This window comes from Mirounga angustirostris, unplaced genomic scaffold, assembly GCF_029215605.1.
Source record: "Mirounga angustirostris isolate CCGP_5_RB_7025 unplaced genomic scaffold, mMirAng1.0.hap1 SCAF_11, whole genome shotgun sequence".
In the NCBI taxonomy this organism is placed as follows: domain Eukaryota; kingdom Metazoa; phylum Chordata; class Mammalia; order Carnivora; family Phocidae; genus Mirounga; species Mirounga angustirostris.
Genome location: NW_026991719.1, coordinates 24,876,451 through 24,901,630, shown reverse-complemented (window position 1 = coordinate 24,901,630; position 25,180 = coordinate 24,876,451). Strand labels below are relative to the sequence as shown.

General features: G+C 36.2%; 2 protein-coding genes across 2 annotated transcripts in view; one reads left to right on the top strand and one right to left on the bottom strand.

Annotated features, from left to right (window-relative positions):
• Window positions 1–25,180, bottom strand: part of IL1RAPL1 (interleukin 1 receptor accessory protein like 1) — a 677,053-nt gene that overhangs the window by 523,076 nt on the left and 128,797 nt on the right. The window lies entirely within an intron of this gene.
• Window positions 20,657–23,016, top strand: LOC123845238 (E3 ubiquitin-protein ligase RNF168-like). Its single transcript, XM_045876016.3, is given in 4 exon segments — window positions 20,657–21,827; window positions 21,830–22,096; window positions 22,128–22,228; window positions 22,230–23,016. Coding segments are annotated over 4 exon segments (1,701 nt in total). The 3' UTR covers window positions 22,392–23,016.

Sequence of the window (25,180 nt, the reverse complement as noted above, 5' to 3'; positions counted from 1 at the left end):
TTGCATACTTGTTACAGTTGATGAATCTACACTGACACATCACAATCACCCAAAGTCCATAGTGTACCTTAGGGTTCACTTGGTGTTAATACATTCTGAGTTTGGAAAATGTATGACATAGTATCATACAGAGTATATTCACTGTCCTAAAACTCCTGTGCTCTGTCTATTCATCTCTCATTCCCCCACCCTTAATCCTGGCAACCGCTGTTTTTTTCTGTCTTCATAGTTTTGCCTTTTCCAAAATGTCATATAGATGGAATCATACAGTATTTAGCCTTTTCAGACTGGCTTCTTTCACTTACTGATATGCATTTCAGTTTCCTCCATGTCTTTTTGTGGCTTGATAGATCATTTCTTTCTAGAACTGAATAATATCCCATTGTCTGACTGTACCACAGTTTATTTATCCATTCACCTACTGAAGGATGTCTTGGTTGCTTCTGATTTTTGGCAATTATGAATAAGGCTGGTATAATATCTGTGTACAGGTTTTTATGCGGACAAAAGTTTTCAACTCCTCTGGGTAAATACTAGGGAGCACAATTGCTGGGTCATATGGTAAAAGTATGTTTAGTTTTATAAGAAATCATCAATTGTCTTCCAAAGTGCCTCTACCATTTTGCATTTGATCCTACCAGCAATCAGTGAGAATTCCAGTGCCTCCACACCCTCGCCAGCACCTGGTGTTAGTGTTCCAGATTTTGGCCATTCTGATAAATATGTAGTGGTATCTCACTATCCTTTTTAATTTGCATTTCTCTGATGACTTTTATGTGGTACATCTTTTCATATGCTTATTTGCCATCTGTACATCTTCTCTGGTGAGATGTCTATTAAAATCTTGGGCCCATTTTTAATCAGGTTGTTTGTTTTCTTATTGTTTAGTTTTAGGAGTTCTTTGTATATTTCAGATAACATTTCTTTGTTAGATATATCTTTTGCAAATATTTTCCCCTAATTTATGACTCGTCCTCTTATTCTCTTGACATTACTCTTCTCAGAGGAGAATTTTTAGTTTTAATGATGTCTAGCTTATCAATTCTTTGTTTTCATGGATCATACCTTTGGTGTTTTAGCTGAAAAGTCATCACCAAATCCAAGGTCATCTAGGTTTTCTCCAATGTTATTCTCTAGGAGTTTTACAGTTTTGCATTTTACATACATGCTTGTGATACATTTTGAGTTAATTTTTGTGAAGGATTTAAGTTTTATGTCTAGATTCATCTTTGCCTATGGATGTCTAGTTGTTCCAACACCATCTGTTGAGAGGACTAACTTTATTCCATTGTATAGGCTTTTGTTCTTTTGTCAAAGATCAGTTGACTCTATTTATCTGGGTCTATTTCTGGGATCTCTATTCTGTTCCATTCATCTATTTGTTCTTTCACCAGTGTCTTGATTACTGTAGTTTATAGTAAATACTGAAGTCCTATAGTATCAGTCCTTTAGTTTTGTTCTTCCTCCTCAATATTATGTTGGCTCTTTTAATCCTGTTTTTTTTTTTTTTTTTAAGTTTCCCAAAACCCAGTTGTCAAAGATGCCATCCTGTCCTCTTATATCAAATACAAATTTTATTTTAGGAACTCAGATAAGTTTAAAGATAGACACAAAAGAGTTTTCCCAATTGATGTTTTCCAAAATTATATGTGAATTCAATTTTGAGTACACTAATGTTCCTAGTTCTCTGTAGTTATACTTAGATTAAACTCCTAGAAGAGTATGGCAGGACAAAGAATATATACACATATGTAACCAATCCTACTGCTGGAGCACACAAAGCCATACTGAGATACTGAGTTTGGCTATTTGTTTTGAGTTTTTAAGAAAGAGAGCATGGTTTCATTGTCATCTCAATCGTTATCTTTAATAACCACAGCTAACATAAAAAATAGTGGCTATGTAGGTCTTTTAAATACCTTACACATATTAATTGATTTAATCTTCACAATGATCCTATGATGAAGATATGATTGCCCTCGCTTTTCAGATTAAGAAACAAAGTCAAAGCATAGTTAAATAATTTCCCCAAGGTCACATAGCTATTAGGTAGCAGAGCTGTTATTGATCAGCCTTGAAAATGTGAGTGACTAATTCAGAGTGGAAAGGTTTAGGAGATTTTTAAAATCAAGGAGGTTTGGGTCCAAAACTGGACTTTAAGGATTAAAGTACAAACTCTTGGGCATAGTGATTAAATTCTGTTAACTTCAATTTGTTCATCCATAAAGTAGAAACCATATCCCCCACTAATAGGTTCCTGGGAAGATGAAAAGAGGTAAGGATGTGAATATGCTTACCATTGGTCCAGAGGCACAGAATGGCCTCAAGAGAGTTTAACTGCTTTACATTTCCAATAAAATCTCTGTTGGTTGTAGCAATCAGCATTGCTACATAAACTATGCTCTCTAGATGAACTTAGTTCAATTCTTTACATGTCAAATAGGTAACAATATTTTCAGTAAAATTTTCAGTAAAATTTTCACATGTATTATGTACACTCTGGCTCATTAGACTGAATGTACTGAATCACAAGATAATCATCAGGAAAAACAATGGTGGCTGTGAACAGCAGAAATAAATATAAATGTAGCTGGTTAAGGAAGGAGAGGTGAATGCCTGTTGGATTCAGTAATTGTCCTTAACTATAGAAGGCTAAATCATACTAGTGGGGATGGCTGACTGTAACTCAGGGATGCTCTTAAGGACTAAAGTGGCAGGCATTTCCCACCTACCGCTCATATATTAAGGGCTGCCATAATCTCATTCATGGAGGAACGAAGCCTGGAAACCTGGGCCTATAAAGATGACAATATTAAGTTGCCCCATTCCCACACAAAGCAGTGGGCCCCCCTTCTGCCCTGACTGGTTGAGGTTTTTGGTTTTTATTCTCTGCATCCAGAACCTTCCCTGTTAACTGTCATTTTCTTTTGTCCAGTGCACCACAGCCAAACTCAGATTTTCTAGTTTTCTGTGTTCTTCTTTCTTCTGTGTCCCACAACTTCTCTCATACGTATTCATTGAGTTGATTGTTTTTGGAAAGTGGAAAATCACTGTATGTCCCCTCTCCCTTGTTCCAGCAGTTTTAAGCCCCCTATCTCCCTGGGTTAAAGGAACAGTTTGAAGGAATGAAAAGAGGTTGGGCCAGTTACTGGGAGACATGGGCTTTATGACTTACAGCCCCAGTTGTACGTCTTACTACCAGTGTGACAAAGTTACTTACCCTCTGAGGAGTTCAAATTCCTTGTATATAAAATGGGAGAATAATTGTACCTGTGTCACTGGATGGTTGTAAGGATTATTTAAACGAGTTGACTGATGTAAGGTGCTTAGAACAGGGCCTGGCACTCAGAAAGCTACTATTATTATTAGTGCAATTCTTTTTCAAAATCTTCACATCCTGACTAAATGAAACTCCTCTCATGCACATCTCATTCATTAGAGAGTCCTCACTGGTTTTTTATTCCCATATCCCTTACAATGTTTACCCAAGCTCTGTGATCCTAGAAAACAGCAAATTTAAGAAACTCCCCCCTCCTTTATTGTTCCAGGCAACAGCTTACTGTAAAAAATCCACCCTTCCCCTTATAATTTGGATAAAACTCATGGATGTTCCTTTGTTTACCTATGACAAGGCCAGACACAGACCCTCCAAATTCCTATTTTTGCTTCATAAATGATTAGCTGAACTGCTGTCCCCACTGATCAGCCAGAACAAAATGCTTATTAGCCATAATTTCGGTAAGATTCTCTTCTTCCTTCAGGCCCCCAACTTTGACCTACCCTCATCCTGAGCCAGCATATAGCCATTCCTTAATAGGCTTTCCACAGAAGAGGCTGGCCTCAGGGTAGAACTTTCTCTGATGTGCTATCCCATCATGCCACTCCTGTTCACCATTTCCCCACACCCTGTTCTTGCTAGCTTCGTTTTCTTCTCCCTATAAAAGAAAAACTCTTTTGCCTAAATCCTGAGATGTTTGCAGATCTTATACTCAGAATGCTCTCCCTATTGCAATAGTCCTCCTCCTATAGCAATAGTCCCCCTCTTTGCAATAATCCATCTAAATAAAGTCCTTAAAAGTTTAGTTTAAAAAAATTTTTTGACACCTCCATGTCCAAATTCCTGCTCTCCTTGAAGGAGGACTTCAAATTCCATGTGTGCAGGAAACTTTCCATGACCATCCCAGAATTCCCACCGCCATTTATGATCCATCTCTTGTATACTGAACTTTTTATTTTACATTCTATTATGTGCATAATTTATCTCTTCTGCTTGATGATAACTGCCCCAGGAGATCTCTGCCTAACTCATTCTTTCATTTATCACAGTGCTTAGCATATTACACAAATAAGAACTTGGTCTTTATAAAGTGAATGAAGAATGGACTTGGTACATCTACAGAATCTATCAAATGGCAGTAGATGGTAAAATGCAGCAACAAACAGGGGACTCTAAGCTATTATGTCTTCTATGATACAGTTAAAATCAGGTAAAATACACAAAGTGTAAGGAATGATGCACACAATAGGCATTTAATAAGTGCTAGTTTTCATCATCATCATCATCATTAGAATCCTCTTTTCATCTGCATTAAAGAGATGTTCTCTTAATAGACAGCACCCAACTTACATAATTATTATGGATGAAATTGACCAGGGAATATTAATTGCTTTTTTCTTCCTTATATAATATTTTTTGAAATATAATTTTACTATGGTTTGTATCACACTAATGAAAACTGACTGGCAGTTGTGGTGTCAAACAACCCCTCGATACAAGGATAGACGTGTAGCTAACTTATTGCTGCTTTTTCATTTTGTTGTTCCTTTATATGCCAGAGGGAGGAAACAAGATTTTCTTGAGAGTCTATTACATGCTATGTCCTGTACTAGAGGTCCCTAAATATAATTCAACTCTCAATACAATTTTATGTGGACCAAAGAAAGTCACTCCAAGAAGTTAACTTGCCCCTGGTATCATTTTAGGGGGGAAAAAACCCTGGTTTAGATTAGTACCTGCACATTTAATAAGTGTTTCTTGAAAGAATGGATAATGTTTTATTGGCTTTTGGAGATTTCTGCTCTTTCAAGAAGGGCTGGCTGCCCTCCCCCACACTATGAAGAGATATGCCATTCAGAAAACTTGCTAAAATCAGAAGTGTTTTTTTTTAAGGATTTTATTTATTTATTCATGAGACACAGAGAGAGAGAGAGAGAGAGAGAGAGAGAGAGAGAGAGAGAGAGAGAGGCGCAGAGGGATAAGCAGGCTCCCCGCTGAGCAGGGAGCCTGATGCGGGACTCGATCCCAGGACTCTGGGATCATGACCTGAGCCGAAGGCAGACGCTTAGCCGTCTGAGCCACCCAGGCGCCCAGAAGAGTGTTAAGTTTTCATATTTTATTGCATTAGAAAGTTTTTTTTAAAGATTTTTTTTGAGGAAGGGGCACAAATTTTTATTAGACAAGATAACAAGACAGTATTTACATATCTATTAGTTACCATAATTTTTATTTTTATTTATTTTTATTTTTTAAAAAAGATTTTATTTATTTATTTGAGAGAGAGAGAATGAGAGACAGAGAGCACGAGAGGGAAGAGGGTCAGAAAGAGAAGCAGACCCCCCGCCGAGCAGGGAGCCCGATGTGGGACTCGATCCCAGGACTCCAGGATCATGACCTGAGCCGAAGGCAGTCGCTTAACCAACTGAGCCACCCAGGTGCCCATAGTTACCATAATTTTTAAAGGGTTGCAAAAAATACTCAGAGAATGAACAGAGTTAGAATTTGACAACCCAAAAGACTGTGCTATAAACAATGCTATAAATGAAAACTTTCTGTTGAAATAATATAAATGATTTTTATTTATTTTTTGACACAGAGAGACACATCGAGATAGGGAACACAAGCAGGGGGAGTGGGAGAGGGAGAAGCAGGCTGCCCGCTGAGCAGGGAGCCCGATGTGGGGCTCGACCCCAGGACCCTGGGATCATGACCTGAGCCAAAGGCAGACGCTTAATGACTGAGCCACCCAGGCCCCCTACATTAGAAAGTTTTAACCCTGGAAGGAGCCACAGAGTTCCCTGGGATACAAATTAGGGTTAGGATATTTGCCTAACCCAGGTTAGAAGAAGGACCATAACCTGAAGTCACCTCACTCAAATCCACACTCTTTCCACTATATGGCAATCCCTCACAAAATTTATAAAATCCTCTCCTTATCATTTTCTGGACATTTGAGTTGTTTCAAGTACTATACACTTAACAGATAATACTGCAAAGAGCTTAATAACAATTGCTTCCCTCCACCCCTCCCTTTATCTCTCTCTCTCCCTCTCTCTAAAATTAATGCTTAGGAAACACTCTCTCCTCAAGGAGATCAGGGATATTTTTCCTTTTCATGTTGTCTCCCCCCTTTCTGCCTCCATTGTCATATTTATTTATTTATTTTTCTATAATTCTCTTCTTTTTTGGGTGTGTGTGTGTGTCTTCTGTTAGTGTTAGTTTTCCAAGCTGTCTTGGTATTCTATTTATTTTTGCACATTGTAGTACTTTGTGAATATTCCAATTTTAAAATACTCTGCTATGTGTTTTATAAATGAATTGCCACACCCTGATGTTTGTAAGAGCATTATCAACAATAGCTAAATTATAGAAAGATCCAAATGTCCATTGACTCATGAATGGATCAAGAAGTTATGGTATATAATATACAATGGATTATTACTTAGCCATGAAAAAGAATGAAATCTTGCCATTTGCAATGACATGGATGGAGCTAGAGAGTATTATGCTAAGTGAAGTCAATCAGAGAAAGACAAATACTATATGATTTCAATCATATGTGGAATTTAAGAAACAAAATATGAACATGGGGGGGAAAAGAGAGAGGCAAACCATAAAACAGACTCTTAACTATAGAGAACAAAGGTTGCTAGAGGGGAGGCAGGTGGATAGGCTAAATGGGTGATGGGTAGTAAGGAGGGCACTTGTTATGATGAACACTGGGTGTTGTATGAAAGTGATGAATCAGTAATTTTACTCCTGAAACTAATATTACACTATATGTAAACTAACTGGAATTTAAATAGAAATTTGAAATTTAAAAAAGCAGAAAAAAATATAAACAAATCACCAGACTATACAAGCTTTTAAGAACACTTGACCTTATATAAGGAAAATTATGTTGTGCTGACTTGAAAATAATATAATTTGAATTACTGTGAAGAAATAACAGCTATTATAACTCATTAGGATTATTACACATTAATTTGAGAATAATGAATATACTAAGAATTTTAAACAAAATAGTTACATTTTGAATTATTTTATGCATAAGCTGAAAGTCCTAAAATAATTACTTATATAACAGGTTTATGATTAAGACTAAAAGAACATTTGGCGGAGTTATTTACAATAGAATACATTCCTATAATACATACCCAATTTAGCTTTTGTTTATTCAACATTTCAAGACATTCATCTTCTACTATGTGCTAAACAATGCAGAATTACTGATAAAACCAAAATAAACAAGATGAAGTTTTACTTCACGTAAGTTAGAAGCCACTGAAAAAGAGTGTCAATAAATCCCAATAGGCAAATTAGCACAGAAGCAATGTGACCTCTAGGGAAGAAGGGACTGTCCTGATCTAGGAGGAAAGCACTGAAGGCTGACAGGTGGAGATGGGTTTTTGAGCCACACCTTGAAAGACAGGTAGACTCTGAACAGGCAGAGATCTGGTGGGTTTGCAAAGCAGATGGAAAATAAAAAGTATAGGAAGAAGCATTTGGACAGGAAAGTGGGAGGTGTATAGCTTAGCAGTTTCCCTTTTAGGTCTTTCATGACTTGACAATAAACATCTCTTTTATTCAGATGGCCTTCTATCAGCAAAATGTGCCTAACTGTGTTACTTAGGATAAGGCTAGCTGCTATAAAAATAAACCTCATGATTTCAGTGGTTTAACTTACAGGATGGTTATTTCTCACTCCCAGAAGCATGCAATGAGTGTCCTTCTGGTCGGTAATCAGCTTTCCCCCCATGATGTGATTTAGAGACCAGGGCTCCTTCCCTCCACTGGAGCCTAGGTATTCTCTGCCTCTAAGCAATTACTGGGGGAAGAACGGGAGAAAGAATACTCATTTCCTTACTACTTTGGCTCAGAAGTGACAGTTCCTTCTTCTCCTTGCATTTATTGGTGAGAACTAGTCATGTGGCTCTACCAGAAGCAATAGGGGCTAGGAGATACAAAGTTAACCCTTGGACAACACAGGTTTGAACTGCACATGTCTACTTACACACAGTTTTTATGGTAAAGTACTATAAATATACTTTTTCTTCCTCGTGATTTTCTTAATATTTTTTTCTCAAGCTTACTGTATTGTAATAATATGGTATATAATACATATAACATACAAATATGTGCTAGTTGGCACTTTATGTTACTGGTAAGGCTTTTGGTCAACAGTAGGCTGTTAGTAGTTAAGATTCTGGGGAGTCAAAAGTTACCAGCAAATTTTGGACTGTACAGGAGGTCAACCTACTGAATGGAAAAAGATCTTTGCAAATGATATATCTAATAAGGACTTAATATTCAAAATATATAAAGAACTTACACAACTCAATACCCAAAATACAAATAATCCAGTTAAAAATGGGCAAAGGACCTGATTAGACGTTTTTCCAAAGAAGACATAAAGAAGGCCAATAGATACATGATAAGATGCTCAACATCACCAGTTCAACAGAAATGCAAACCAAAACCACAATGAGATATCACCTCACACCTGTCAGAATAGCTAAAATCAAACACACACACACACACACACACACAAAACAAGTAAGTGTTGGTGAGAATGTGGAAAAAGGGAGACCTCACACAAATAAACTGGTGCAGTCACAGTGGAAAACAGTATGGAGGTTAATTATCTTAAAAAATTAAGAAGATAATTCCCATATGATTCAGTAATTTCACTACTGGATATTTACCTAAACAAAACAAAAACACTAATTCAACACTAATTCAAAAAGATATATGTAACCCTATGGTTACTGCAGCCCTATTTACAACAGCCAAGATATGGAAGCAGCCCAAGTGTCCATCCAAAGATGAATGGATAAAAAAGATGTAGTATACATACACAATGAAATAGTACTCATCCATAAACAGAATGAAATCTTGCCTTTGCAACAATGTGGATGGACCTACAGGGTATAATGCTAAATGAAGTAAGTTAGAGAAAGACACATACCATATAATTTAACTCATGTGGAAGTTAAGAAACAAAACAAACAAAACAAGAGATGACCAAAAAAACCAAACTCATAAATATAGAGAACAAACGTGTGGTTGCCAGGCGGGGGGGGTGTGGTGGGTGGGGGATGGATAAACAGATAAAGGGGATTAAGAACACACTTATCGTGATGAACAGTGAGTAATGCATAGAAGTGTTGAATCACTACATTGTACACCTGAAATGAATATAACACTGTAGGTTAATTATATTTAAAAAAAGAAAGCAGTAAAAAAAGTAATGCATAGAAGTATTGAATCACTATATTGTACACCTGAAATGAATATAACACTGTAGGTTAATTATATTAAAAAAAAGAAAGCAGTAAAAAGGAAATCCTTGACTCCAGGCTGTTTTTACCAAAGAAATACAATTTAAAAAACCCCACAAACATTACAGGCAAATTTGTGACTACGCAGGAGGCCGGCACCCCTAATGCCTGCAGTGTTCAAGGGGTAACTACAGTTCCGGGCTGAGCAGCTGCTGCCCAGCAAGAGCTCTATATTACACTAAGGAAAGAAGAGTCTACTCTGCCACACCCACCCACTAAAGAACTGTGTGGCAAAGTAGAGAAACACATATATGAAAACATATCTGAGATTCCAATTAAGGGTATACTTGACATGTTGATATTGCAGAGTTTCACCTATATTGATAACTATGACTCCAAGAGCTGCAGTGAAGTGGAAACCTTAATCTTAACCTACTAGAGGGGAATTGCTGAAATACTCTGTCATTATCCTCAAGGACTCTGGTTATACACCAGAAAAAAAGTAGCACAAATCAAAAAAAAAATTCTCAGATTAAATTTGACTTTATCAATGCCCAGAAATCATTTGAATAAGAATAACGTCACTATAGATGTTTTTAAATTAAACAAATGTACAAAAAACATGTCAATGTTAGGATTCTTATGAATTAGAAATGTAGGGTCCAAGTTGAACTTCTGAGGAAGGAAAATTCTGCCAAATTTGTATTTTGGAATTTAACTGTATTTCACATATAAAAATGGCCTCTCTGGTTTTTATTTTATCTCTCTGGAAAATCACCTTTTCTTAACATCTTTGTTATCCTTAAAGCATTTTGTCCTTTGCACACCTCGCATTCTACTCTATACCTTGTCCGTGAATAATCCCATTCACTGTTACAGGTTCAAGCGTCATATGTGTGCAGATTAATCTCAAATTCTTAACATCTTCCAGGGCCATATTTCCAGTTGCATCCTGAAACCCTCTAACAGACAAAGCCAACATTAAGAAACCTTAACTGCCACTTCCTGGGCATACAATCTAGTAGCCTATCCAAAATCCATTCCCCAACACCCGCTTCCTAGCCATCCTTGCTATCTTGATATTGTTTACCTTACTCCAGGTCCTCATGTGCTTCATGAGGAGGCTGAGGACCTTTTAAGTCAAGGGTTGATCATGAATGGTCAAAGCCAGTCATATTGATGGTGATCTTAGCCCTGTTTCTAGTGAATGGTTTATTCATGGGCAATTTTAAACAATGGGATGGTGGTTGAAAGTCTGCTCTGGGAACTTCTGGGAAAACTGTCCCTGCTTTTGTTTAGGGAATACAGTATGGACCAATTCTTTTTCTGTTTGTAGACATCGGGGTCTTCATGTGATGCCATTTGGGAAGCCAGCCTATGAGGTCAAGTCATTTGCTGAGAAGAGCAGAGAGAAAAGATAAAAAAAAAAAAAAATGTCCTTGATAATGTCATTGTAGCTGCTGAATTACCCATCCTGGGCCTTATCTACTTCTGGAATTCTTATTAGAAAACATATTATGTGTCTTTGTTACTTAAGTCATTAGTTACTTGGACTAAAACAAAAAACAACTAATACACTCTTCAAACAGGCTCAACTTGAAATCCTTCAAAATTCAAATCCTCCAAACAAAAACTCGGCCCCTACTCCATGAACACTCACATGTAACTAATCTCATTATTTTGTCCTACCACCTTTGTATGTCTCAAATCTGTTCTCTCTTCTTCAAACTCACTGTCTTTTGTCTTTGTTTCAGCCTCTTGTTGTCTGCCATCAAAAACAGTGACACTTTATTTGGGGTAAAGAACCTCTTTACTCTGTTATTTGCAACCTATACTTTGAACAGCACCTGTGTAGAAAGTATCTATAACTTCTTCACTGCATTTAAAATAACAAATGCAGATCTTACAACTATAGAGCACATTCATTTATATGTTTTTAAGTAGCTTGCATAAGTATACAAGTGTTGCTCTGAATGTAATTCTATTTCTTACAAAATGTTTATCAAATGATTTTGTTGAATCAAAAAAAAAGCACATGAAAAGGCAGGTCAACACTATTGAGTTTATTTAACTCATAGAGAAATTAGATTAATATAAAAGGATCTAATTATATACCCCAAGTGGAAAACATCATCAAAACTATTTCATTATATTTGTACTAAGCTATTTTGCTTTAATCTAATTTTAGCAATGTCATAGCCAACCAGTAAATAGTAAATAGCTTACTTTGCTGCCCCCCGGAACACATTGCTTTCATATTAATGGATATTTTTCACACCTCTGCTACTTCATTCCTTTCATGTTTGGTGTTGACAAGTGCTACTGGTTTCATTATTCTGAAAGGGTTATATGATTAACTAGCTAAATAGCACCATAGCAACAATATCTAAGTAGAAACATTCTGTTTTCAGGTTGTATTTTTAATCGGGACTCATAAAAGTTGATGCATAGAAGAAACATGACATGTTCGTGACATTTAGAAGCCACGATTTCCCTTAAAAAGTTTAAAATGCATTTTTACTTTTTAAAAAAAGGACATATGTTTCAGTGTCATTCTTTCATCCTTAATTTGACAGAGCAAAACTCAATTTTAAAAAAAGCTCAGCATGTGCTTTGTGGTCGTAAGTGATATACTGAAAACCAAACATTTTAAATAAATATTAGAAATCACAACACTTAGAAGGCAGGGCATAGAGATAGCAGCATTTATATTCATGTTCAGAGTATGTGTCGAGGTTTAATGACTAAAGCAAATGCGTCCTTCAAAAGATGGCAGTATGGAAACAGCATAATTTTCTAATGGAACATTAACAATAAGTGCTCATTAAAAGTTCCAAACTTTTCTGTTGACACCATAACACAGCACTGACTACAGATAGTACTTCTATATTTAACATAATACCTCTTAAATGTTAATTTGTATTTTTTTACTTCTCTAATAAACACATTGTACTGTATCATTTGAAACAAAGTCTATGATATTCATAATGAATCTATGATACTGTTTATATTCCAATAAGTCCTGGGTGATATACTGGGGTAGAACCCTATCCTAACCCAACAGATGATTAAGAAATAAATAGTAAGATCTTTAGTTAAAGCACAGCGTAAGCTCTTTCTTTATATCTTACACAGAATTCATAAAATGTCTTTAATTTACATATTCATGTTGAACTGTCCATTTATAATTCATTGGATTTTTTAGGTCTTCCAGATGGAACAACAGATGCTAACATAATGACTAAAAGCGTTGGTCAAGCATTTTAAGAAATGGAAACATTAATTCCTCTTATGCAAAAGCCATATATTTTGACATGAATAAAACCAACTCTATTTCCATGCAGTTTTTTCATAGGTAGTTTTTAAAAATTCTTCTAAATATGTTATTATACAATGTCTGCATCAATTGCAAGTTACTTTGCAAGAGTTACCTCTTGATTTTATCAAGAAAGACTTCAAAATTATAGGAAAGACAAGTTAAAACCCTGGAATATTGTATACCTAGAGGACCTGTTCATAGTGCAAAAATAATAAAAGCTCTTCCAAATAGGTAAAACTTTTTGAAAATAAACATTCATCACTCAAAATCTTATTATGTAATTATGAAACTGTCATATCAAACCCTAATATTTTGATTTTCTCAACTGCTTCCTGTTTTTTAAACTATAAAATATCTTTGAAAGATAGGAGTACTAAAATAATTAGCAATGAAAAATCACTGGTGTCTCCATGACCTTCCTCCAGCTTGTCTATGCCTAAACATACCTCAGAGGGGAATCTATCAATTTTTTCATAATTGCTTTTTTTAATTTAAATTTTTATTTTTTTAAAGATTTTGTATAAATTCAAGTTAGTTAACATATACTGTATTATTAGTTTCAGGGATAGAATTTAGCGATTCATCACTTGCATATAATACCCAGTGCTCCCCTCCCCTCCAGTAACCCTGTTTGTCCCCTATAGTTAAGAGAGTTTAAAAGCCTTCAAATAAGATAGCACCAGCGATCTCTCCCAGTACTGAGCAATGAGTTTTCAGGAACCACTGTCAAATGCTAAACTCAGAGAGCTATAAATGTAATCTCACTTGACCAGAAAAGAAGATGAGATGAGGAGAAAGTAAACATTCTGCCATGTATGCAGTAAACAATTAAAAAACAAAACCCCACCTAAATCATGATGAAACCTTTACTTGATGTATTTTTAGTGCAGTAACTTCTGGTTGCTCATCCATTACTCCGAATTTTCTCAATTCTTAACATCAATTATCATATGGTTTCACTTATTTGTGGAACATAAGGAATAGCATGGACATTAGGAGAAGGAAGGGAAAAATGAAGGGGGGAGAATCAGAGGGGGAGATGAACCATGAGAGACTATGGACCCTGAGAACAAGCTGAGGGTTTTAGATGGGAGGGGGGGGTGGGGGATGGATTAGCTCAGTGATGGGCATTAAGGTGGGCACATATTGCAAGGAGCACTGGGTGTTATACGCAAACAATCATGGAACACTACATCAAAAACTAATGATGTATTGTATGGTGACTAACATAACATAATAAAATTAAATTAAAAAAATCTTAACATCTGATTATATCATATCATAGTTTTTTAATCCAAATAATATTAATATTCTCAGTCCCTTGAACATTTCCTATTTTCTCCATCTATAATCATTAGTGCACTTTCTCCCACAGTCTCCACAAGCTCTTACTGTCCTTCTCAATTTGGTGTCTAGGAAAGAAGAAACATCAATTTGGGACTTCATTAAGAATAACACATAAAGTGAGTATGATAGGAAATTGGTGGTGGTTTTAATTTTTTTCCTCAGTTCTGTACACATGAAGCTGACAGAGTTCAGTTTATTAACGAAAACACCCATAGCGAAGTAGCAGTATGATCGTACTGCTTTTGCAGTAATTCAACTGTAGATACTATGTGTCATTGTTCACTTTAAAAAATAAGATAATAGGAATTTAATTAAACTAATATTGGGATGATATAATATCATTAAGTCTAGGAGGAACCTACTGCTTACACAGATCAACTTGGTTTTATTTATACAAATAAATTTCTTGCCACTTCATAAGCAACAATAAAATTAGGAATATAAGAGCTGTATATAAAATAGCCTTGATAATTCTCTAAAAGAAAAATATATATGTACATACACACATATAAGCATTATCACACTAAAACATCTAATTAATTTACTGAACCAGTAGAAAGTTTATCTTGCCCACTATTACATAAGTTTTAGTATCGACATTATATCCTAAGTTCAGTCTTCATATTTTAGAGTGTGCCTGGAGTAACGTACTAACTACAGTTTAGCATTGAGGGTACAGCCATCTTTATTCATAGTGCTTAGAGACTTAACTGCCATCAAATATGTTGGAATCCTTCTCAAGATCCTGGATCCTATTATATTTTATGCTTAAAGTTTTACTTTTAGATACGTAATCATCTATCTGCATCATTCTAGAGTTCATTTGCAGTCTCTGATTTGATGAGACTGGGAGGATGGAGAACACTGAGCAATAGGGGTGTCAGCTTGTCCTACGAAACCATCCACACCAGAGCTTCTGTATGGAAACCGGTGCAATATTGAGTTCTCAGTCAATTTTGGTGATGTCAAAACTAAAAGCAGGGGCGCCTGGGTGGCTCAGTCGTTAAGCGTCTGCCTTCGGCTCAGGTCGTGATCCCAGGGTCCTGGGATCGAGCCCCGCATCAGGCTCCCTGCTCAGCGGGCAGCCTGCTTCTCCCTCTCCCACTTCCCCTGCTTGTGTTCCCTCTCTCGCTGTGTCTCTCTCTGTCAAATAAATAAAATCTTTAAAAAAAAAAAAAAAACTAAAAGCAGTTATAAAATGCCAACATAATGGCTTGTGTTTCATAAGGTTTATGGAAAATCAATGCCTGTCAAACTAGAGCCAACATGAAGTAGGAAAAGGATGTTCTTAAAAAAAAAAATTCTTTGATATGATAAAAAAAACTTTAAAATGCACTCCCAACTATTAAGAATGACCATTTATTTAAAATGGACATTTTGTGGTAAACTATACATGAGATAAGATTTATTTTATTAACCATTTTAAGTGTACAACTTGGTTGGCATTTAATACATTCACAATGTTGTACAATCATCACCACTATCCATTTCCAGAACCTTTCATTACCCCAAGCTGAAACCCTGTAGTGACTAACAACAATGCTCCATTTCCCCCCTTCCAGCCCTTCTATTTTCTGTCTTCATGAATTTGCTTATTCTAAGTATCTCATGTAAGTGGAATCATACTCAAATGGGTTTTTAAAATGTGACCCACAAAGAAGGAACCAGGTTTGTAAAAAAGAAGTGACATTAATAAGTCAAAGTTACACACACACACACACACACACACACCATCAGATCAAAAGCAGAAATGCAAGACATGCATATATTCATTATTTACATCCCTTACAGACACTGGACTACACTTGTTAACAGACTATATAGAAATAAGATTTTCTGAGATTAATCCACATATAGAAACCATCACTTAGTATTACTCCATGATTTGTATTGATGATAATCAATGTCATTTGAAAGACTGGGTTAAGATTATAAATATTAACATTCCATTAATTAAAACAAGCCAAGGTAAAGAGTCACAGATCAGACTAAACCATAACAGTGGACACTTCCATTTGCACATTTCTTTATAGCCTGCTTTCACATGCCTGAGCTAATTTACTCCTTTCCATAGCACTGTGAGTGGGTATTCACAGTCCCAACATTAAGACAATACTTAAGGAAGTCAGGTGATTTGGACAAGGTCTTTTAGCTCAGGTGTGGCACAGCCATCAAGGGAACCACAACCAAGGCTCTGGGTCCTCTGTCTTCCCCTTACACTTTTCAAGACTGAGATCACACTCACTCTCTAGAGCAGTGCTGTCCAAGAGAAATATAAGGCAAGTCACATATAAAATTAACAATTTTGTAGTGGCTACATTTTAAAAAGTGAAAATAGGTAAAATTAATTTAGTAATATATTTTATTTAACCAAATATTACAACTTCAATATGTAATTGGTATAAAAATTACAAAGGACATATTTTGCATTATTTTGTCTTACCAAGTCTTTGCAATCTGGCGTGTGTTTTATACTTATATCACATTTAAATCCAGTCTAGTCACATTTCAAGTGCTCAGTAGGCACATATTGCCAATGTCTACTGTATTGGACAGCACAGTTCCAGACGTTTGCTTGTTTCTCTAATTGACTAAACTAATCATTCTATCAAAGCATATTTATTGGTCAGCTCTCCAGCCTCACAATTGAATTTGCTGAAATAAGCATAAGAGAATCAGAAGCAGGAGAGTGCAAATAAAGGAATGGAACTTCATTAGAAACAGTGATGATGACTTGTATTTAAAATTACAAATCCATGTCCACAATGTACTTTGAATTTCATCCTTGGTAAAATGTAGATAATAATGCTTATAAATCCTTTTGCACAGTGCCTGCCATATGGCTAGCCGTCAAAGGAAAAGTTGCTGTCTCTCTAACAATGAGGTAGGTATGAGTTGGGTTAGTGGTGTGCAAGGCTAGAAGCAGTACAGCTCTCACACCAGGGTCAGACATGAGGGATGACTGGGGACAGGAAGACTGTACCACTTCTCAGAGGCAGACAGTCTGAAGGATTGCACTGGTAGGGCTAGCGTAATGAAAACATTCTAGTACACTTCAAATCCAGTGCTGTCAAATGCAGCAAGAAATTAAAGGCTAGCTCTTGCTGATAAACCATGTTAGGCAACAATATAATACCAAAAAGTAGGTAATAGAATTCAGTCAAATCAAACACATCATAGATCTGGGGTAGGGAGTACTGCTGACCAAGTGCTCTTCTTAATTGTATGCTCTCACACAGCAACAAAATTGGCATCATTCTTTTAGATTTTTTAAAATAACACTCATCATTTTAGGCATAGCTACTTTATAGCCTGTATCTATGGATTCTAGTACTTCACATTCTTAGGGGTGTAATATAGATTTGTTTTTTGTTTTTGGTTTTCTTTCTGTTTTTAATACCATCTTGACCCAGGCTCATTTGAGGCCCTGGCTGGAGGCCAGTCAGTGGGCAAGGAAAATATGGATTATTTTCAAGTGCAATTTATAAAATCTAGAAGAATACCTCGTACATAGAAAGCACTTGAAAAGTTTTAAAGGGTGAGCAAATTGAGGTTATGTGGATTAAGTGAGTGGTTATAAATAAGAACTTAGATCCTGGCACATAGTAAATAGTATTAACTATTCTCATTACTAATGCTTACTATTGCTGATATTGATGGAAGTCATCCAAAGGAATAATGTCTTCTTTTCCCGATGGCCAGAAATGGCACATCCCAACCTTGCTACTGATATATTCTGAAATATTCTATGACATTTTCTACTTAAGAGTAAAACATAATGCTTTTTATTCAAAGTTATCATGTCTTGACATTAAACATTTGCTTGATTAATACAGTTTGGCAATTCATTAAATATATTGAGAGATTAAACAATAAATTAAGGTAATTAGTGTCAGGAGAGTTATCATTAGAAAATACTCATAAGAGAGGTCTTTTGCTCTAGGGACTGAATTCCACATCAAGATTGGACAGCCAAAATGATTAAACTCAGTTTCACTATATTGATCAGCTTTAATCTCTTTCAATTCAAAAGTCTGAATTAATTGAAATGATTTTTGAGTTGCAAAATATGACACATTTACTCATAAAAACAGCTAAGGCTATCTGTAACATGCTCCATTTTATCAAAAATAATATATGTGATGGTTGTTGTGGGTATTAGTTCTAGCACATTATCAAACACACAAAGTCAAGTCTGGAATTTATCAATTCTTGTTATCAATTTCACCAATGCTTATTAGGTTACAGTCAGTAAAGAACTCGACTCTGAAAAATGTCAATAAAAATAGTATTTTAAAAGGGAGGATAAAAGATACCGTTTTTTAAAGAAAAAAAAAATCACTGAACCCATAGGCTAAGCTACAAATGCACCATTTAATTACATCAGTGGCAGAACTAAAGGTCTCATAGTAAAATGTGTTTCAGTTGAACTTAAATGATAAATCTTTCATAGTGATCACCAGAGCTAGTATGAAAAATACAATGCCTTGCTATTAATTATCCAGCAGAGTAAATCATAAACTGAAGTTCAGGAAATTAAGTTTTATTCCTAAATTTGTCACCATGATGTTTTGTGATAAAGCCACTTGACCTTTCTTTGCTCAGCTTTCTCATCCATAAAAAGAGGAGGAAGATGTACTTTTTGAGAGCATATTTTCAACCTCTGGTTGACTGGAAAGTAGTTTAAATATATTGCTACATTAACTCTATTAAAAATGTTACACCAAGTATAAAAATGCTATTAAAACCATCACCTTGTAGCAATCACTTCATTCTTTATGCTTTTTCAAGTCAGTTTTCTTTTCTTCACTTCTTCAGTTTTTGCTGACTCCTGCATTTTATTGGTAAATTTTTTTTTCTTGATCTCACATTTTCACAATCTGTTTTCTTATCATTACTTCATTCTATGATTTAGCCCTAGAAATTAAATGGCTTTTCAAATGGTCCGACTCATTTTAAATTTTTAGCAGTACTGAAGTGAAGAAAATTGTTATACTACCCACAACAGAATTTATGAATATCAAACCACATTTTACAATTTTTAAGAAATCATACTGTTTAGAAATAGTGGACATCTCCTGTTTATATTCTTTATATTCCTTGAACATTTTTCATCTTTTTCTGTCACCTCAACTTCTCTCTGGAGTACTACTCCCCTCCTTCCCTCATTTCATTTAGTTGGGGTAGGCCCATTACCCAAAGCAGCCCAAACAATATCTAGTAAATTTAAAAATATACATACTCTGTGAATAAGCAAATCTACTCCTAGGTAAAAGTCCTACATAATGCCAACTATTATGCACAATGAAAAATGTGTGTGTGTGTTTATGCTTACAAGATGATTAATGGCAATATTACTTACATTAACAAAAAATGAAAACCCCAAATGTCTATCAATAAATTGTGAGATATTCATATAACAGAATACTATGCATAAAAGTAATGAATAAATGTCAGATAAATTTATCTGTAACATGATGACTTCTCAAAAAATTTTAAAGGTTTTGTTTTAATTCATTAGTTAACATACAGCATTATATCAGTTTCAGGTGTACAATGTAGTAATTCAACAGTTTCATAGATCACCGTGTGCTCATCATGACAAGTGCGCTCCTCAATTCCTCTGTGATCTTCCAAAAACATATAACTTAAGTTCAATCAGGAGAAAAATATCCAATAAATCACAGTTGAAGGACATTCTACAAAATACATGGCCAGTACTCCTTGAAATTGTCAAGATCATCAAAAATGAGAGAAGTTAGAAACAGTCACAGCCAAAAGGAGCCTAAAGAGACATGACAATTAAACGTAATGCACTATCCTGGATGGGATCCTAGAACAAAAAAAGTACTATTAGGCATAAAACTAAGGAAATCTGAATAAAATACGGACTGTAGTTGATAATTTATTGATACTGATTCATTAATGGTAATAAATGTGCCATACTAATGTTAGGTGTTAATAACAGGGAAAATTGGATGTGGGGTATATGGGATCTCTCTCTACTGTCTTTATAAGTTTTCTGTAAATGTAAAAGTGGTGTCAAATAAAATGCTTATTAAAAAGAAGACATTCCTGGCTGTTTGGGTGGGCAATTGTGACGTCACTAGCCCTTGTCGGGTTGCTACGGCACCACTGCTAAGATGAGGTATCTTTGGCTGACTGAAGAAAGGGGACTGTGGGCTCAGAGCGCCGGGAAACGGGTCCAGGAGCACGAAAGCTGCAATGTGGAGGCTCGCGTGCTGCCGCCACAACAACGGTAAAACGGAAGTCCTGCTCCCGCGCAGCTCAACTTCCGGGCGGAAACAGCGTTCTTGTCAGAGCTGAGGCCCCGGAGCTTCCGGCCTGGGCGGCCTCGGGCTTGGCTGCCGGGAGCTAAGAGAGCACCCTCGGCTGGTATTGACGTTGAGTATGACTTTTTAGCATATTAAAATGGCTGTACCCAAAACCGCCATCCCCTCCTTGTCAGAATGCCAGTGCCTCATCTGTCTGGAAATCCTAATCGAGCCCGTAACGCTGCCTTGTAACCACACGCTCTGTAACCCATGCTTCCAATCGACTGTCGAGAAGGCGAGTTTATGCTGTCCCTTCTGTCGCCGCTGGATCTCTTCGTGGACCCGATACCATACCCGAAGAAATTCTCTTGTCAACATGGAACTGTGGGAATTAATCCAAAAACACTATCCAAAGGAATGCGCGCTTAGAATTTCTGGGCAGGAATCTGAGGAAATCGTTGATGACTGTCAGCCAGTTCGCTTATTAAGTAGACCCGGGGAATTGAGAAGAGAATATGAGGAGGAGATAAGCAAGATGGAGGCAGAGCGACGAGCCAGTGAGGAAGAAGAAAACAAAGCCAGTGAAGAATACATACAGAGATTATTAGCAGAGGAGGAAGAGGAGGAAAAACGACAGGCAGAAAAAAGGCGAAGAGAGATGGAAGAACAACTGAAAAGTGATGAAGAACTAGCAAGGAAGCTAAGCATTAATATTAACAATTTCTGTGATGCAAGTGTCTTGGCTTCTCCCTCGAATTCCAGAAAATCTGCTACAGTCACAACCAAGTCTCAAAAGAAAAGTAAGAACAAACAAACAAACACTGGAGATATTCATAAGTATTTGTCACCTAAATCTCAGTTTGAGTCAGCATCACAGTTTGAAATTGTACAAGAAAGGAGGAAGCACTCCACGTCTAAGGAAACTGACAGTAGTGTTGTAAAGACCCCTACATGGCAAGATACAGAAATTGAGGAAGATATGCCAACCCTTTCTCAGCAAATATGCGTGGAAATTCAAGAACAAGGTGAAAAGTCTTCAGAGTCACCTATGCCTCAGTTATCTGCCAATGGTGGAGAATGGTGCCTTGAAGGAGAAGTCAAAGTGAGACCAACGAATGATGATAAAGAGTTAAGTGTCCTAAATCATGAGGCACCTGAAGGCAGAGTTCCCTGCTCTGGGGAAGCTGCAGTTAAGCCTTATGGCAAAACAGAGAGTGGGTGCCCTATATCAGGTATGACACAGAAATTTGGAAGTAATACAGCTGAGACAGAAAATGAAGAGTCTTGTCCATCGATCAGTAAACATACTTCCAAAAGAAAAAACCCAGAATCTTTGAAGCAGTCAGGGATCCATGCATTTCTGCAAAAAGAAGGAAAATGTTCCCCAAAGCTTCCTCAGATCAAGAGGAAACCAAAACCAACTTTACCCCAAAACTGATAGATTTGGAACACTTACTTTTTGAGAGACATAAACAAGAAGAACAGGATAGGTTATTAGTGTTACATCTTCAGAAAGAAGTGGATAAAGAACAAAAGAAGCCAAACCAGCAAAAAGGATCCCCACATGAGTATCATCTACGTCCTACATCTTCACCTCCAGACAAATTGGTTTTTTTTTTTTTAATTTTCAGACAAATTGTTAAATGGACAGAGGAAGAATTCCAAAGATAGGAACTTCAAACAAGAGACTGATACAGAGCATTCAAAATCTCAGAGGGGCTCAAAAAACTGAAAATTGGCAGCCGTCTTTTAAGATCCAGTTGAAACATTCAGTTAATGGGAGAAAGATGCCAAATTCTTCTAGAGATAATTGTAATGTATCTAAAAGTTCCCTACAGCCTAGTAAGTCACAGAAAAGTATTTTTCAGATGTTTCAGAGATATACAAAGTAATGCATGGGGAGAAGGAGTTTTTTATAATCTAGTAAAGCTGGATTATGAAGCTCTGTCTTCTGTCATAGACTCTTCATAATGGTCACACTCATTGTCTATAAAGGACTGTGTGATTACAAGGGAGGACTATATAAATGTGTTTCTGCCAAACTCAGTGATAAGCAGGAGTCCCAATCCTTTGCTTTTTTAATAATTGTGATGTACTAAGTTTGACAATCCTTACGGATATTAAAATGCTTTGGTGAACTCCCAAGAAATCTTCAAGTGCCATTCTGTTTCCCCAAAATGCATGTTTTACAGCCTTTGCTTCCCTTCTTGTCCTAACCAGTAATCAAAGCAAGATGGTACTGTACTGAGTAGTTAGGAACCCAGGCAGGGTGAGTTTTCTTGCCACTTTCCCATATATTTGCAGAGCACTTGAAATGCATCTTCCGTAACACTAAAGTAATCTAGTTTTCATCTCCACTTTAATTATTTTAACCATTATAGCATTTTCTTCAATTTAAAATGGTTTATAATCACTGTGAAATCAGAAAAATCAGTTTCCTGGAAAATTAGGAATCAGTTGACAGAAAGGAAACTAGGCTCTTGATGCAAAAGGAGTTAAGAGTTGGGGTGCAGCTCTGTGGGGCAGGTTGACCATTTGGAAGTGTTGGAACCGAGTGAGTGATCAGAAACTGGGCCTGGGATGGAGTAGCCAGTGAAGTTTGGTAGACGGTTCTCCCTCCTCCTTTCTTTGCTAAATGACATGGAAAACATTTGGGTTTTATAGCTTTTCACATCATAGTATCTGGTATCAAAATCAAAATCAATTGCTAAATTGCCTGAAATTTAGGGATTTCACATTTCTATTAATCTGCTATTCCAGGGGGAAAAATGGGACTTTACTGTAGGAGAGTTAAATATCATAATATCTTTTGTTGTGGGACCTGAGACATAACCATGTGTTTATTTCCTTATATTATCATTTGTATTGATGCTGACTTTTATATGTGTTTATGGACAGAAAAAGAGAGTCTGATGCTTGGGTTTTGCTGTCTTACCCCTGAAAGTTAAGTCAGAAGGCAGTGATTTCATTTTGTGAAATTTAACTTGGAGACTATTAATCTTTTTTTCATTAATATAAACAACTTTAAGCAAATAGCAGTTTTAACAGCATTTCTGCTGATCTCTAGTTGTTCATCCTTTTGAAGTAAAAATAAAACATTCTAGAGCTAATTCTAGCTTAAATCTGTCAATATTTTTATACATTATTAAGATTTTTTTTCCTCCAAATTTTGTAACTGAAATTCTGTTAATCTTTGCACAGTTAATGGCATCTATTCCAATATTGATCGGGTAATTATGGGTAGAATTCTGATGCTAATTTAAAATTTAGTTTGCCCTTTCTCAAAAAAAAAAAAAAAAGTGATTGCCCTCTGAGTAATGATTGTGCTGGAATGAAGCCTAGTCAGAAACTAACCAAATTTCTCCAAAATACACTAATATCTGTCTTCTCATCAAACCAGTATTTTTCTAAGAGCAATTTCACTTAACATTTTAGGGTGGACACTGTTAGAACTCCTCAAAAGTTGTATAATTAAATTTTCCTGGAACAGTCCATGACCAAAAAGGGGAAAAAATAGTGTGACATATATAGGATTTATACATTTAACCACTTATTTGTCTGTGAAGAAGTCTTCCTGACCTTAAGATAAATTTTAATTTCTCTATTAGTTTTTCTGATAGCCCTACCTTATATGCCTTTTTGTTAGAAACTAATAAATGTTTTGTGTCAAAAAAAAAAAAAGAAGACATTCCTTTGACTGTAAGTAGCTCACATTCTCGTGGAAGGACAGGAGTGTCAATGGCGACAATGCAATGTGGTAGTGCCACAAACGGGATTTTAAAAGTGCTACGAAGGCATGAAGAACTACATGCCTCCAAACAAAGGGAACATTTTAGCTGTGCCTTGAAGGAAGAGTAAGAATCAGCCTTGTGACAATGTGCAAGGAAAAGCATTCCAAAGGAACACCCCAGGAGTAAGGGCCCAGAGGGAGGATATTTGGAGAACAGTAAAAACTTCAGTGTGGCTGAGGCTTAGAGAAGAGGGTGGAGGCTACAGATGATGCCAAAACATCTTAAATTAAAAAAAAAAAGTTGAAAGTATACCAACAGTCATGAGCAGGTTTATTATTTTTTCACTGTGATCTGTTTTCCTTTTATTTGTTTAATTTTTAAAAAGATTTTATTTATTTCAGAAAGAGAGGGAGGGAGACAGAGAGAGAAAGAGAGAGGCAGAGAAAGAGAGATAAGCAGACTCCCCACCTAGCAGGGATCCCAGGACTCTAGGATCATGACCTGAGCCGGAAGTCAGACACTTAACCAACTGAGCCACCCAGGCACACCGTGATCTGTTTTCCTGAACCACTACTTCACTTAAATAGACACACTTTTAATAAATGAAGGATCTCCCATAAAAGCTCACATTATTGCCTGCACATTTAGCCACTTTATTTATCCAGAAATTTCCTTTTCTCTTCACATATGGAATTCTTTACTTTAAAGAAACACGCTCTAACACACCTCAAAATGTTTATCATCGGCTAATGCAGATCCACTAAAATGAAATGATATCATACCTTCCATAATATTTACATCAAATACAATATGATCATGATATGCAGAAAATCAAGATACCAAACACTGGTTAATTATCATCCAGAGAACTTCCCACCTTTGTGGCTTTAGTAAGATATAATTTGGGTTCTAAGAGTCATTTAAATTGACCACAGGCCAAATTTAGAGTC